The sequence below is a fragment of the Prunus avium genome, chromosome 2 (genome assembly GCF_965620075.1).
Source record: "Prunus avium chromosome 2, drPruAviu1.hap1.1, whole genome shotgun sequence".
NCBI lineage: Eukaryota > Viridiplantae > Streptophyta > Magnoliopsida > Rosales > Rosaceae > Prunus > Prunus avium.
The window spans coordinates 10,207,328-10,224,719 of record NC_142285.1 but is presented as its reverse complement, the minus strand read 5'-3'; the positions used below and the strand labels follow the sequence as shown (position 1 = coordinate 10,224,719).

Here is a 17,392-nt window from a genome sequence, read left to right as displayed (position 1 = left end):
ATGGGCAACTGATAAGTGAAGACTTAATTCAATTGACAAACATTATCACTTGTACCTTATATATACGCCTCCCCCCTCAAAGCCTCTATTGCAAGCTTCAGTCGGTAATAGGTGATCTTCGTTGGGTCAACTTTATCCAAAGAAATGCCGGCAGTGAGATGCTCGATGAATTTGAATGTCATTATTCCGCAAGGCGCACTGTTGGGCCAATAAGTTCAGAAATTAGAATTGCACTTATTTACAATACCGATAAACTTCACTACATTAACATAGGTTACTTACCCATCACATTGTTGCGGTACATCTCCAATGCTGCAAATTGTGAATGGCGTACACTTGGACATCTGCATCCCCTTTTGCTTCACCTCTTCAATCTCAGAAGTGTCATAAAAGTGCATATCATACAGCACTTGTGCAAGAGTGTTGGTAATCGGCTCAAGATATTTAACCAACTTGGATCGTGAGGTAAAAGCAATATAAGGGTCATACACAGTTGCAGTATGTCTCACGAAGTCCATTTCTACAGCCACCCAATGGCACTCTCGAAGATTATACGGGAAATACACCTTCCGGACTTTGGTCCATGGTTGCGCATACCCATGTTGCCATGTACCGTGCACAAAGTGATGTATCTTTTGTACGTAGTTGGGTGGAAGGTCAACGGTTTTTTGAGCAGCTGCTTTCTTCGATACTCGTTTCTTTGCAAGCGGTTTGACCGGCTCTAAAAATTGCTGCAAATATTGAATTGCAGGCACATTACATAATGACGAAAAGATGATAGAGAAGCAGTGATTTGTAAAATGTTCAAATTTTTACATGCAAACAACAATCTGAAGTTGTCCAGTGGGTTCCAAATACCAAAGGATGAGTGATAAGCACATAATTATTACAATTTCTATCCCTAAATATATATTTGTTAGTGCATTAATTTATGTTATTTTGAGCTTTTAGGCTAAAGTTTGATTTTTATAAGTTTAGACATTATGCTAATAAAAATATTGGAAATTAAATAACTACTTTCTCTTAGTAGGTTCTTGGTCAGATTGGCAACAAGCAAGAACAAGGAAAGAAGAATGGTGGAGACTAGATGGCGTTGAACATATGGAAGTTGGGATTAAACAAATAAATGAATGAAGAAGTGGTAATGACATTGATATAAATAAAACAAAATGCATAAGGCACAAAGGAAAGAGAAGGAATTTAATTGTCAAAAAGATGAGATGTGCCACCCAGCAGATAAAAAGAAGTTCAGCAAAGCCAAAGAAATAGAAGAAAATGAGAGAGAAACCGTGGGGATTGGCTTCCAAGGGATGAATCATTGTTAGTGGTCAGTCAACTTAAAATAAACTATACATCTTTACTTCCTTAAGGTGCTGCACTCAACCAAAAGAAATGGAATTGAATAACAAAAGCAATGGAAGTGGTACGTGTGCATCAATTGATGATAAGATCAGAGATGGGCTGGCGGCAATGAGCAATTCCAATCATCCATAAATAAGAGGTCTTTACTGCAGCTTCAGACACGAAGCTCCTCAAACTCTATGAGCTCTCTCCTTCCTCCATTTCTTTTATAGTCTTAATTTATGTTTTAGTTTTTATGGGGAACTAACTCCCTAGCTAAGGCTAGGGAGAAAGCTTTTAATATAAGTGTGTAATTTTTATTAGTTTGATCCAAACTTAAGCTTTAATGTGAATTTGTAGTTTTTGTTCAAATGGAATTTGTAATTTTCTTTTTAATTAATTGATGAATGTTTGATAATCTATTTCATGGGTTCAATCATGTTTTTCCCATTGTGTAGTAAAAACTTTCATGCTTTTAAAAGAGAAGAGAATTACTAAAGATTAATAGAATTTCGATGAAGTTTATTTTTTGATAGTTTGTTGCCAATGGTACAAGTTATGCTTAGAATACTTCTAAAGGAAATTAAAAAGAGCTTTAATTATTTTGAACAACTACAATGGAAAATATTTTGTGGATCAAATTATTAAGAGTTGCATGCTTATGTTAAAAGTGGAACCCCAATGCCTTAGTGTTTTAATCAATTAAATTTTCTCTAAATCAAATCTTGCATAAATCAACCTCTCAATCACACTTGTTCTTTTTCATCTCTGTTATTTTCTTTACACTGCTCTCTGTGGATACGACACTCGGACTTCCGAGCTACACTGCTATACGACACCTCCCTTGGGTTTTGCAAAGTGGTGCGAACAATGAGAGAGCTGTCTTTTCCGTACGAAAAATGTCGCCATGTCAAGGTGCTGAAAGTTTACGTAAATAATATGACCGCAATTTTGTAATACAAATGTACACATAACAAAGGTGAGAAAACAATGGAATTATCCTAATGAATATGCAAGGGTTCAAATTCTTACCCTCGAGGTAACCCATTCGGTATCATGTATAAGTTTGTAAAAAAAATCTGCGCCAACAGAACTTTGTTCGAGTTGCACCTCCGCACTACAATAGCCAAACTTCCAACGGTGAATTTTGTAATCATGTAATAATTCGAACATTTTATAATATGAAAAATACATACATGTCTATTAACATGAATTTTGGATTTTAAAGGTAAAAATCCTCACCTTAAATCGGTTTTCCAGGTAGTGCAAAATTGTATTACTGCCTTGACTTCGTGAATGGGTAGGGATTTTGTTGGATCAAAACATGGCTGGGTTGGCTCCGCATCCGACATAGTCATCGGCCTCTTCTTCCTCAAGGGATCGGTAAATGGACTCAACAATGTAGTGGCCGATTGCTTCTTTCTGCATCCTTTACCTTCCATATCTTCTTTGTCAACAGTGTTGCAACATTCCTCAATCGTTTCATCACCAGCCACAGTAACATTGGGTATGATGGGAGGAGTCATCTAACCTCCCAATGCCATAATGTCCCCCTTTTTCCAATCCTCTAACAAACATAACAGTTTTTTGCAAATTACTCTGCACTCGTCCACCTCCTTCGGAGCAGGAAGCTTCTCAACTTCTGGCTGCTGAGCTTCTTGCTGCACTTATATATCAGGTAGTGAAGCGGCCTTTGCTGCCTCTTGGCCTTCTGTGGCAGTGAAGGCTTTAGCTCCATAACCGGGGACTTCTGCAGCTGTTTCTGCCTGTTCAGTGGTCGGAGCAATATTTTCAGGCACGGGCGACATGTCATTGTCACCTCTTTTGTTCATATGAGGACAACCGACTTCGTCATGCCCTTCCCCTTCCCTAGGTTCATTCAACCCATTATATCGTGTTTTCAACTCCTCTATCTCCATCTTAATGTAGTGTTCTAATGAAGCAAGGGTCCTGCTCAAATCGTCCACAGCCTTTTTATTTTTTTTGACACTCCTTCTCATGCTTGGAAGACTCCTTCTGTGCCATTTCTTCCAAGTCATGCACTCTCTTTCTCAGCGCTCGATTTTCACTGCCTAACTTTGCCAACTCACGTTTGAAAGTATGTAACTTAGTGGATGACAGTTTACCCTGCATTCAGTTATAATGCAACTGTTACAATAGGTACAAAATATAACCCACATATTGCTAATGTATTGCTACTGTATTATGTTGTGTAGATTCAGCTGCACCAAAATGGATTAAACTGCATCCTCAACTTGTGATACTCGCAAGTGCACGAGCCGTTCGGTAGTATAGCATATGTAAGTGCGAGGTCGATCCCACGAGGATTGGTGATTGAATGATCCCATTCATTTCTCCTACACAAAACAGAAATGAAAAAGAAGGGAAATAAATAAAACAAGGAAGAAAGAAAATAACTAACTCAAGCAGATAAGTTCCCAAGTTCAATTAGATTAACGGATTGATTCTAGCTAATGTATGATTAAGCCATGGTGTGTGGTCATAACCTTGTGTTCCTAATTCCCTAATTTGATCATTTGTTGTCTAACCTAAAATTAAGCATTAGGAACCCATTAAGCATAGAAGAACAATTTAAACAACCAAGCATGTATCTAATCCCTGTTGTCGAATGTCCATACATACTCTTCCTATTCATAGTTCAATTCGAATTAAAGCATGGTGTCTACTCTTAATTCAAACCAAGATAGCTAACATGCAAGCCTAAATGGTGATCAATCATTCAAACTAGCATATTAACTTATAAGCATAATGAATAAGAACATGAACCATAATTGAAACTTGGAAACTAATCAAACTTGAGACTAAAGAAAAGAATTTACATAATGAAAAGTAAAGTGGAACTAAGAAAAACTTAAGGAGAATTTCAGCACAAAGATCTCATTATAACAATTGAAAACTAGAAAGAGAAACTAAGAGAATTTGAGGGAGAGAAGGGAAGGGAGCTCTAGAGAAGTGTTTGAGAGCTCCCCCCCTTGGGGTGTGTTTACAAGCTTGGGAAACCTCACTATATATAGGCCTAAGGAAGCTGAAAATCTGAATTAAGTATGGCTAATGCATACAACACTTGTTTTATAAAATTTGAAATGGTTGATGCACTTCACTAATGCATACAACACTTGCATTATAAAATCTGAAATGGTTGATGCACTTCACTAATAAATCCCACCAGCAGCCCTAGCTCATCTTCTTGTCACCATGACCAAGCTTCCAACCAGAAATAATAGCTCATCCTGAGGTCAGCATGACCAGCAACTTCAAGGGCTTACGAATTGGGCTTCCCTTAAGCAAATTAAGACTTTAAGCACTCAAACTTGAAGTTCAGAATGTCTTCTTTCCAGCCATATATCATTTGGGCCAATCCAAGGTCGGAGGAGGAAGTTAAGGCCAAAACAAATTGCTAACTCATTTTGCGCGCTGATAAAATCCATCCTGAGCATGGCTCTGTGTTTGCTAGGTAACAGACTCCACAATTCTCCAATGGGGCTGAATTTCAAATATGTTATAGTATACACCCATTGGAACAACTTTCATGAAGAATGTGGCCTCATCCGAGTTATGTAGGTTGCTGAAACAAAGCTTGCAATATGACCTACGAAACTGGGCTGGCAGGGGACTGTAGCCAAAATTGAGTTTGTCTTTAAGCTCTTCATCCATTCATCCAAATTAGGCCCTAACATGCATGGATTGCATCATTTACTATCCAAAGCCATCATTATTACCTAAAGCTCAATGAACTGAAAGATAAACAAAAAAAGGATTAAAAGCACAAGTTTAACTCAAAAACATAACCAAATCATAAGCTAGAAGGGTACAAAATGATATACAATTATGAACCGATCAAATACCCCCAAACCTAGATTTTGCTAGTCCTCGAGCAAAACAACACAAAACAAAGTTAAAAACAAAACAAGAAGTTAACTAGACCACTTTCGTAGGTAACTCGATTGCATTGAGCGAATGCAACAAGCCTTTAAACCTCTAGGCATCCCTAGTAGGAGGAGTTGTGTCTCCTGAGGGTTTAACAGTTACGATACCCACAAACGTTTTTCTAACTCTACAAAACAAAATGGTTAGAAAACTTATTAGATTTGTTAGTTCTTAAGCAAAACCAAAACCAAAAACAAACATAAAAATAAAAACAAAACACAAAACACAAAAAAACAAAAAAACAAAAAAAACAAAAAAAAATCAAAATAAAAACTCAAAACAATCTTTCCGAACATTTTGTGAAGAGAAATGACTCATGCACATGACTTAAACGTTTTGACAATAAAAGCTCAATTTTAGACATTATTCACAAAGCGGCAAAGTTCAAAACATAATATGCTCAAAGTGTAGTAGTGTGATAGCCAAATGCAACAAATTCCCCAATCTTAGTTTCCACACAATTTCAAAAATCATACCAAGCACAAATGCAACTTCAAATCTCACCAAAGTTGTCCTCTCACAAATGAATCACTCAGAAGAGGGCTACAATGCAACACTCAGTTATAGACATGGGATTAGAGTTAAATCATAAGGTACTTAACTCAAAAATAGGAAGATGAAGAACTTGCATTAATATGATCTCAAGAAGGAGGCCAAACACTTAAAAGTAGAAAAATGAATGCAATTCAACCACATGACATTTAAGATCAATTTAGGTTTTTAGCATAGGTTGTAATGGGGCCAAGGGTGTAAGGTGAGTAAGAAATGAAGGGTATGGATAATACAAAGTCCAAGGAACTCAAAATGTAAGAACATAAAATAATTGTTTACAAGACTTCGAATCATCACGATTAGATTTTTTTTTCTTTTACAAGATCAAAACTCCTTATACCTTCATTTACATTGATTCAAACTCCTTTCCAAACACCAAATTATTTTGAAGGCCCAAAAATGAATTTTCAAACAACCGCCACTTAATCACAACTTTCTCTTTTCTTTCACCAATTGTGTGATTTTTTTTATTTTTTTATTTTATGTAATATCCCTTCCCAAACTTAGCTTGAAAAACACATCCGAATTAGAGCTCATGAATTCCTTAGAAAGGTAAATATTTGTTTTTCGGGCTAAGGCGAGGAAATATAATTGGTAAAATGAAAGAAAAGGTTTACATGTAGGCTCAAAATGGTAAACAATGGAAAATCATGCTTAAGCATGCATAAGGTTAGCTTGAAAGGCACAAACGATCCAAAGAAGGCCTTAATATCACTTCTTTAAATGTCATGAAATCAAATTGCATAAGAATGAATGACTTTTAAGTGTTCAACCAAATCAATGAATAATGAGATCAAACAACAACTTTGATGACAAGAAAATAAGAGTATGTGTATAACACTCATGAAATGAAGCACAAGGCTCAAAAGCTCACATTATATGGTTATATAAGTCTAATTTATGCTTGATACAATTCTTTGGGTCATGCAAATCCTTTAATTGGAAAATTATGAAACAAATGGCAAGTGCAAAGAAGGTTTCGAACATATCATGCTAGAACGATGCCAAATTAATCAATTAATTAAATTTTTTTTTTACAATAAAAATTTACAAGGAAAAAAAAAAATTAAAAAAAATTCAATTTTCATTTCAGTCATGCAAACATTTATCACAATCTCATCAAATGTGTTCGGAAAGTGAATAAAATCAAAATCAAAATCAAAATCAAAATTAAAGCAAGACTTAACAAAATAAAATAAAAATAAAAACAAGCAAATAAAAAAATTAAATTAAATTAAATTAAGGAAAAACCAATTTTACATGCTAAACTCCAATACCCCCAAACCTAGAAATGAACATTGCCCTCAATGTTTAAAAATTAGGAACAAGCAATGTCATAACAAGAAATGAAAGGTACTAAAGTAAATATAAAAAAAAAAAAAAAAAAAAAAACACAAATAAAATAAAATAATTACAAAAAAAAAAATTACAAAACAAACAAACAAATAAACAAAAAAGAAAAAAAATGAAACAGTAAAACACTCGAAACAGAAAGCCCTAAACAGACAAAACAGTAAGCCCTAAACAGACAGTCTTACGTAAACCAAAACCCAAACAATTGAAAGCCCAACCCAAAAGAAAGTTAACCCACCTTGAAACCTAACAACGGTGAAAACCTAACCCACAATGAAATCTGAAGCCCACACGTTTGTTATTATTATTATTATTATTATTATTTAAATAAAATGAAACTTGAATTGGGAGCGCAAAGGCGGGATTTCTGAAAAGAAAGTGTGTGGTCCCTGATGCCTTGGTTCCTGGGAAGTCACGGGTGAAAGGGGTGAGGGACGTGTCGCTGCGCAGAAGCAGCTGTCACATCCCCCAAGCCAGAATTATTGGCTTCTTGGGTGAAGCGGGACGACTTTTTCACTAGAAGGTGGTGAAAGGTGAAAATGCAATTAAGGGGGGTTGGGAAACGGGTGCGGCGACATATAGAGATAAGCCGTAAGGGCCGCACAGAACTCAGAACCGCAATGGCTAGGGTTAGCAAAAACTAAGTCTATAAAAGGTAAAAAGAAAGGGTAAAAAAAAACACAAACTCAGAAACACACAAAAGAGAAAAGAAAGAAAGAAGAAAAGAGAGTGAGAAATCAAATGGCCTCTAACTACCCATTTTCGTTGGATCTCAACCTAGCTCCACCGACTCAGACACGAGGCCAAGCAGCGGCACCAGTATGGATGCCCTACTTTGCTTCCGCACGGGGGCCTGTGACAGTAACTGACTCAATACTCCTAGACAACGATGTTGCCATTGGAGTGGCTAGAAATTTAGTGACTCCTAAAGATATACGTGTTCTGGGGACAAGGGATGACAACCGGGTCGTGAGCGATGCCCTGGCACTGAGCGTGCAGAGTACAGCAACAGTCGCAAGTTTGGGTCATCGCCTACTTGCGAAGTCCCATGAGGTAGAGGTGCTGAAAGGTCAGTTGGCGGCAGAGCGAAGTATGGTTGAGGAGTGTCAGACTGCTATAAAAAGCTTGAAAAGGGAGAGGTCAAGGATAGTGGAGGTGAATCGACACCAGCTAGAAGTATTGCGGGACGAGAATAAAAACCTATCAAAAATGGTAGAGTTGTACTCTCGCGACATGCGAAAACAGCTGGAGGATCTAGACCGACCGGGTAAACGCAAACAAGCAGATCGCGAGAGTAGTTACGCTCAAGCTAAGATTGCGATCTTTGGGAGCTCAAGTGATGAGCCCCAAGAAGCTGTGCGTGAAGCCCCGGAAGAGGACAGCCAGAGGGCCAAACTCAAAGCTTCAATGGTCGAGACACTAAGCACCAAGAAGAAATGATTTCCTACTGCATTATTGTTGTTTTTATTTTATTTTGTTGTTTTTGTATTTTCGTTATTTTGTTTCGGAAATAAAAGAGTAAGGTTGCAGAAAGAAAAAGAAAAAGAAAAAGAAAACACACTTCCCAACTAAAATAAAACAAAGACGACAAACGGAAAAGAAAACACATTTCCCTAACTAAAATAAGACAAAGATGATAGCCGAAAGGGAAAAGCAAAAACACAAAGCTCTAGAAAATGAAAGTAACGGGCAAAAACATTAAACACCAGAAAACACGGAAAAAAGAAAAGTAAAGTAAAATTAAAGGTGCTCCCCCTTGAAGCGATTAGGTCGAGCATGCCCGGGAAATCTGAAATGGTGTTGGCTCTCTCTCATCAGCGTATGTCTATTTAAACCACACCTCTGCAAGCGGATGATACCCAGCATTTCTTCCTGCAAACTCAAGGAAAAACATCAAAAAATTCAGAAGCAAAACAAATGGCATCCTCATGCACTCACCTTGATGATCTCAACCTTGAGCTCTCACTTGCACCACCGAATGCCCAGACAAGGGCTCCTCCAAACACTGTCTTTCCAAACTCTTCATATCATCACGGCACGGCCTCAAACTTTGCTGAGGCAATACCGAACTTTTCTGAGGCACTGTCGAACAGAGCAGTGCTGCAAGGAGGCATGATTAGCAGCAAGCTCACTCCGACAGATCATCTGCATGTGGCACAGAGGTCTGATAAGGCAGCGGTAGAGGAGTCCCACAATTTAACTGTGCTCCACGCGGTCTCCGCTACCAATTTGGGCATGCGATTACTGGCGAGGACAAGGGAGTGTGCCGCGATGAGCGAGGAAATAGCTTCCTTGAAGGCTATGGTTGCGGACTTGCAGAAGCGGCTCTACTGTGCCAATCAGCACGTGGAAGCACTGCAGAGGAAAAATGAGGACCATGTCGAGCTGCTGCAGATTCTGCAAGTAAGAGAAAATAGAGGCAAGCCATGATGATGATGAAGATGATGAAGAAGAAGAAGAAGAAGAAGAAGTTTTTTTGTTTTGTTTTGTTTTGTTTTTGTTTTTAATGCAGCGTTTGAAATAAAAATGTGTTTTAACACTCAGAAATAAACTAACTAACCATACCACGTAAATAAATAAATAAACTAACTTAACAAAACAAAAACAAAGACTATACAGAAAAGAAAACAAAGAAAATAAATAAATAAATAAAACTTAATTTAAAAACACACGAATATAGTCACCAATTTTGCAGGTGGTTCTTTTAAAACCAAAACTCCAGAAGAAACGTACGAACTCTTTGAGGAGATAGCAATGGAGACCCAACATACGGATACAAGAGGTAAACGTGTTATTAGTGGTTCTAATGATGCTTCTAGTGTGCAGATTTCAAAACTGGAACAAAAGCTAGATGCTCTTCTTGCATTAAACTCAAGAAGCCCTCCGAAGGAAGTGTGTAGCATTTGTGAATCTCATGACCATGCTACCACAGCTTGTCCACTTGGGGCTGGATACCCAGAATTTGTGCAAGAGCAAGCTAAGTTGGTAAATTCCTACAACCAAGGTCCAAGAAATGATCCATACTCTCAAAGTTATAATCCAGGTTGGAGAAATCATCCAAACTTTTCATGGAGAAATACCCAGAATCAAGCAAATCCCCCTTCATTCCAAAGGCCACAACAATCATCATCATCATTGGAAGATATAGTGAAGCAGATGGCAATCAACCAATCCAATTTTCAGCAAACTACACAAGCTGCCATCTCCAAATTGGAAGTCCAATTAGGCCAAATAGCTGCTGAAATAACTCAAAGAGTGCCTGGGAAATGGCCAAGCCAAACTGAGATCAATCCAAAGAACCCAGAAGCCAAGGCCATTCATGTGCTCAGATCAGGTAAGATCATTGATAATAAAGATAATTCTAATCTTTCAAATGATGTTGTGATTGTAGAAGATAAAGACGAGGAGACCATGGCCACGGAAGGAGAACAACTCAAAACTTCTCAATCTGCTCCTAAGGCCAAATCAGATTCTCAGAAATCCGATCAATTCCAATTGCATAAAAGGGATGACAAATTTGTGCCACCACATCTTCAAGAAGATAGATACGTGCCACCCGCTCCATATGTTCCACAGATTCCATTTCCAGGCCGTCTTAAGAAAGCAAAGCAAGATAAGGCTTTTAAAGAGATTTATGATATTTTGAGTAAAGTTAATATCAATTTGCCTTTGCTTGATCTTATTGAACAGATTCCTGCATATGGAAAATTCATCAAGGACTTGAAAACTCACAAGCTCAATTTCGCTCCAAATGAAGGAGTAAAGCTCGACCAGAATGTAAGTGCTGTATTGCAAAGGAAGATTCCACCAAAACTAGATGATCCTGGCAGCTTTGACATTCCCATTAACATTGGAGGCAAGAAGGTTAGAAGAGCCATGTTGGACTTGGGAGCAAGCATCAATGTTTTGCCATATTCAGTTTATCAAGAGCTTGGCTTAGAAGGGATGAAGAAGACTTCAATGCGACTTGAACTAGCTGATCATTCTATAAAATATCCAAAAGGTATTGTAGAAGATATTCTAGTTCAAGTTAATACACTAATTCTCCCTGCTGATTTTGTAGTGATGGACATGGAAGACAATCCAAATGGAGATCGTGTTGATCCCATTCTCCTAGGCAGGCCATTCATGGCCACTGCAGACACAATCATCAAAGTGAAAGATAGCACCCTCTCCATGACTGTTTTGGGTGAAACTATTGAATTTAAAATGCTTAATGCTCTATCTCAACCTTCGATCTCTCTTGATTCTTGCTTTTCAATTGATGTTGTGGATCATGAGGTTTCTTCCAAAATTTTGTAGAGAAAGTCTAATGATGCTCTAGAAGCTGTCTTAACACAAGAAGAGGAAGATCTTTGTGAACCGGAGTTCCAAGAAGTGGTGGCTGCCTTAGAAGTGTTTCCGCCATACCCACCATCCTTTAGGCCACCAATCGAGCCTCTTGGACCATCATCCACGAAATTGGAGCCATCCATTGTCATCCCACCAAAGCTAGAACTTAAACCTCTTCCCAATAATCTTAAATATACATATTTGGGTGCTAACGAAACTCTCCCTGTTATAATTGCTGCAGGTCTCTCCTGACATGAAGAAGAGAGCTTAATTAAAGTTCTAAAAGAGCATAAAACAGCCATTGGGTGGACCATAGCAGACATCAAAGGAATTAGTCCAAGCATGTGCATGCACAGGATTTTAATGGAAGAAGACAGCAAACCATCTCGTGATGCCCAAAGGAGGCTAAATCCCAACATGAAAGAGGTGGTTAGAGCTGAAGTTTTAAAGCTACTCGATGTAGGAATCATCTACCCAATTTCAGATTCTAAGTGGGTGAGCCCTGTGCAAGTTGTTCCAAAGAAGTCCGGAATCACCGTTGTGAAGAATGAGAAGAATGAGCTAGTTCCTACACGAACTGTCACTGGTTGGAGAGTTTGCATTGATTACAGGAAGTTGAACACATCCACTAGAAAATATCATTTCCCCTTACCTTTTATTGATCAAATGCTTGAACGTTTATCTGGCCATGCTTACTATTGTTTTCTTGATGGTTTTTCAGGTTATAATCAAATTCCCATTGCTCCGGAAGACCAAGAGAAAACCACATTCACATGCCCATTTGGTACGTTTGCTTATAGAAGGATGCCATTCGGTTTGTGCAATGCCCCAGCAACTTTCCAAAGATGCATGATGTCAATCTTTTCAGATATGGTGGAACGATTCATTGAGGTATTTATGGATGATTTTTCAGTTTTTGGTTCCTCTTTTGATAATTGTCTTCACCACTTGTCTCTAGTGCTTAAAAGATGCCAGGAAACAAATCTGATTTTGAATTGGGAGAAGTGTCACTTCATGGTGAGACAAGGCATTGTACTAGGCCATGTGATTTCAAGCAAGGGAATAGAAGTGGATAAAGCCAAGATCGATCTCATCTCAAATCTTCCACCCCCTACCTCTGTTAAAGGAATTAGAAGCTTTCTAGGTCATGCTGGATTCTATAGAAGGTTCATCAAAAATTTCTCAAGCATTACAAGGCCATTGTGTAATCTCCTTGCTAAGGATGCTGTTTTTGAGTTTAATGAAGCTTGCATGGAAGCTTTTTCTACCTTGAAGAGGGAGCTAACTTCAGCCCCTATTATCATAGCTCCGGATTGGTCTTTACCATTTGAAATAATGTGTGATGCCTCTGACTTTGCTATTGGTGCAGTTTTAGGTCAAAAGAAGAACAAGCTGCCCCATGTGATTCATTATGCTAGCCGGACCTTGAATGATGCTCAAATCAATTACTCCACAACAGAGAAGGAGTTACTTGCTGTGGTTTTTGCTTTAGAAAAATTTCGTTCTTACCTTGTTGGTTCTAAAGTAATTGTTTATTCTGACCATGCAGCTCTTAGATACTTGCTCACTAAGAAGGATGCCAAACCACGCTTGATTAGATGGATTCTCTTGCTGCAAGAATTCGATTTGGAGATTCAAGATAAGAAGGGATGTGAGAATGTGGTAGCTGATCATTTGAGCAGAATTGTGGTTGAAGAAAAAGGAGCAGCTATGCTACCCTTGAATGAGACTTTCCCTGATGAACAACTATATGCTGCCCAAGTCAGAGAGCCATGGTATGCTGATTTTGTTAATTATCTTGCTTGTGGTGTTCTTAGAAATGATCTAACTTCTCAGGACAAGAAGAAGTTCTTTTCCATGGTGAAACATTATGTCTGGGATGAACCTTTCTTATTCAAGCATTGCCCGGATCAACTCATCAGAAGATGTGTTCCAGAAGAAGAGCAAGAAAGCATACTTAGGCATAGCCACGAATTGGCTTGTGGAGGTCACTTTGGAGCTAAGAAAACAGAACTTAAAATTCTGCAATCTGGTTTCTTTTGGCCCACTCTATTCAAAGATGCGTTTAATTTTTGTGTTAAGTGTGATAGGTGTGTTAAGCTCATAATTTCATACATATACATGCCCTATTTACTTACTTCTTTTGCTTAGTTTCTTAGATTTCTAAGTTATTTGTCTCCCTTTGTGTGTTTTGTAGGCAAATAGAGCAAGAGAGCATAATTCATGCAATTCAAGCATGTTAAGGCCTAATTTGGATGAAGGGAAGAAGAGCTTAAAGACAAACTCAATTTTGGCTACAGCCCCCTGCCAGTCCAGTTTCGTAGGTCATATTGCAAGCTTTGTTTCAGCAACCTACATAGCTCGGATGAGGCAACATTCTTCATGAAAGTTGTTTCAATGGGTGTGTACTATAACATATCCACAATTCAGCCCCATTGGATAAATATGGAGTCTGTTACCTAGCAAACACAGAGCCATGCTCAGGATGGATTTTATCAGCGCGCAAAATGAGTTAGCAATTTGTTTTGGCCTTAACTTCCTCCTCCGACCTTGGATTGGCCCAAATGATATACGGCTGGAAAGAAGACATTCTGAACTTCAAGTTTGAGTGCTTAAAGTCTTAATTTGCTTAAGGGAAGCCCAATTCGTAAGCCCTTGAAGTTTCTGGTCATGCTGACCTCAGGATGAGCTATGGTTTCTGGTTGGAAGCTTGGTCATGGTGAGCTAGGCATGAGCTATTGTAGCTGGTTGGAAGCTTGGTCATGGTGACATGAAGATGAGCTAGGGCTGCTGGTGGGATCTATTGGTGAAGTGCATCAACCAATTCAAATTTTCTAATACAAGTGCATCAACCATTTCAGATTTTATAAAACAAGTGTTGTATGCATTAGCCATATTGAATTCAGATTTTTCACTTCCTTAGGCCTATAAATAGGGAGGTTCTCTAAGCTTGTAAACACACCCCAAGGGGGGGAGCTCTCAAACACTTCTCTAGAGCTCCCTTCCCTTCTCTCCCTCAAATTCTCTTAGTTTTGCTTTCTAGTTCTCAATTCTAGCTTTCTTTAATGTTTTCTTAGTTGTAATTTATTTTTCTTGTAATGTACATTCTTTCTTAAGTATTCAAGTTTAATTAGTTTCCAAGTTTCAATTATGGTTTTTGTTCTTATTCATTATGCTTATAAGTTAATATGCTAGTTTGAATGATTGATCACCATTTAGGCTTGCATGTTAGCTATCTTGGTTTGAATTAAGAGTATACACCATGCTTTAATTCGAATTGAACTATGAATAGGAAGAGTATGTATGGACATTCGACAACAGGGATTAGATACATGCTTGGTTGTTTAAAATGTTCTTCTATGCTTAATGGGTTCCTAATGCTTAATTTTAGGTTAGACAACAAATGATCAAATTAGGGAATTAGGAACACAAGGTTATGACCACACACCATGGCTTAATCATACTTTAGCTAGAATCAATCCATTAATCTAAATTGAACTTGGGAACTTATTTGCTTGAGTTACTTTCTTATTTTCTTCCTTCTTTCATGTTCTTTGTTTTTGTTTCTGTTTTGTGTAGGAAAACTGAATTGGATCATTCAATCACCAATCCCTGTGGAATCGACCTCGCACTTACATACGCTAAACTACCAACGGTTCGTGCACTTGCGAGTATCACAAGTTGAGGATGCAGCTTAATCCATTTTGGGGCAGCTGAATCTACGCAACAAGGTGCCAAAGGATGGGGAACATAAATCGCAGGAATGAAATGCCATTGAATAACATACTTGTTGTGGAGCTCTTCGATGTGTGGGGTATTGATTTCATGGGACCATTCCCATCTTCCTTTGGTTATACTTACATACTTGTTGCTGTTGATTATGTGTCTAAATGGGTGGAAGCCATAGCCACCAAAACCAATGATTATAAGGTGGTGCTGAAGTTCTTGAAGGATAATATTTTCACAAGGTTTGGTACTCCAAGGGCTGTCATTAGTGATGGAGGCAGCCACTTCTGTAACAAGCCATTCGAAGCACTCATGAAAAAGTACAACATCACCCATCGAGTCTCTACACCATATCATCCGCAAACTTCTGGTCAAGTGGAAATAAGCAATAGAGAAATTAAGCACATCCTGGAGAAGGTGGTGAACAATACAAGGAAAGATTGGGCAGCCAAGCTCAATGATGCATTATGGGCTTATAGGACTGCATATAAGACTCCCATTGGAATGAGCCCTTATCGTCTTGTGTTTGGGAAAGCTTGTCACCTGCCAATGGAGCTTGAACACAATGCTTTTTGGGCCATCAAGAAGTTGAATTTTGATCTAGACAAGGCAGGCCATGCAAGAAAGTTTCAGCTCAATGAATTGGAAGAAATTAGACATGAGTCTTATGAGAATGCAAAGCTTTACAAAGAACGAACCAAGAGTTACCATGACAGAAACATTCAACGGAAAGAGTTCTCCAAAGGTATGTCAGTTCTTTTGTTTAACTCACGTTTGCGTCTCTTTCCAGGAAAATTGAAGTCTAGATGGCAAGGCCCATTCACCGTGGTCAATGTTTCTCCCTATGGAGCTGTGGAGATTCAAAACCCTAAAGATGGCTCGACTTTCAAAGTAAATGGACAACGTTTAAAGCCATTCTATGAGGGAGTTTCAGCTGGCATCCAAACTGGCCATGTGGTAGATCAACTTCCCTTCGTACCATCAACTTAGCTGATTGCACAATGTCTTGCCAAGACAGTAACTAAGGCGCTTCTTGGGAGGCAACCCATGTGTTCAAGAAGAAGGTGCTTGGTAGCAATCGACCTAATCGCATCAAGGGGAAGCATTTCAATCCTTTCTCTTTACTTGTTTTGTTTTTATTTTAGTCATTTTAAGTTTCTGTTCCTTTTTATAAATAAATAAATATAAAAATTAAAAAAATAAAAAATTTCTTATAAGCTAACTTTTGGTAACCCCAGTGAGCACCTCCGTCAATACAGTATCTAGGAGTTCTTTAGGCGACACCTTCGGTGTCTAAGAAGTTTGGGTTTTAAGCGGGACCATTGTGACCCCTCCAACCTTCCCGGATCCCCTCACTGTGTTTTCTGAGGCCCTTAACTGGTCATCCATGAGTTGCTTATATATTCATTTTTTTTATTTATTTATTTTTTTCTCTAAACCTTTTTCTTAACTTTTCCCTTTATCATTTACTTGTTCTCAATCATCTTTACTTTGCTTTAACATTGAGGACAATGTTTAATTCAGGTCTGGGGGGAAGGGTTTCAAATTTCATTCATTTGTGTTTCAATTTTCGTTCATTTGTCACTAATTTTTTTTTCTTTTCTAAATGTCATACAATCGATGCTATGGAGCTGCCATTGAGGTTTTCATATCAGAATTTTGCACTTCACAAAGCTTTGGCTCTTAGAATTCTGGTGGCTAAAGTACCATGCTCAAATTCTTGAAGGAAAATAGTGGAGACTACCCTAGTGAGCTATATCGAGCCTAATTGCTTTCTTGAGAGGGTTTAAAGTGTTCTATTTCTCATCCATACTTATTTTCTTCAATTCACTCTAATTGATCTCATCATTTCATTTTGATCGAATACTAAGGATGATTCTCTTTTGCAGATATCATATGCTTGCTCTCATTCATGAATGAACTCATTGAAGTGATGCTAGGCTATGTGTGTATAACCATTCTATATGCTTTCTTTTCACCCTACCCATATGTGTGTTCCATTAGCCCTCTTGAAGCCAAACACTCAAAGCCTTTTCTTTTATCACCCTCATCATTTTCCCTACCTTTGTATCTCAATATGAGATACTTAACCTCTTGTAGCCATACCCTATAACTTAGAAATATACCAAGGTGTGCCAAG

The 17,392-nt window shown here is 38.1% G+C and overlaps 1 protein-coding gene across 1 annotated transcript; it reads right to left on the bottom strand.

The window, feature by feature from the left end:
• Positions 1 to 56: 56 nt before the first annotated feature.
• Positions 57 to 2,867, bottom strand: LOC148296468 (uncharacterized). The gene is made up of 3 exons (XM_088247900.1): positions 2,622 to 2,867; positions 283 to 731; positions 57 to 198 (listed from the first exon to the last, which is right to left on the bottom strand). The coding sequence occupies exons 1-3, from the start codon at positions 2,865 to 2,867 to the stop codon at positions 57 to 59; spliced, it is 837 nt and encodes a 278-aa protein (XP_088104026.1).
• Between the last annotated feature and the right edge of the window lie 14,525 nt (positions 2,868 to 17,392).

Excerpts from the sequence above, each read along its gene's own strand:
- LOC148296468 (XM_088247900.1), bottom strand. The coding sequence starts at position 2,867 with ATGACTCCTCCCATCATACCCAATGTTACTGTGGCTGGTGATGAAACG. Across the intron at positions 732-2,621 it reads CCATTCACGAAGTCAAGGCA|CAATTTTTAGAGCCGGTCAA; the intron begins GTAATACAATTT and ends CAATATTTGCAG. Across the intron at positions 199-282 it reads GTACCGCAACAATGTGATGG|TGCGCCTTGCGGAATAATGA; the intron begins GTAAGTAACCTA and ends TTGGCCCAACAG.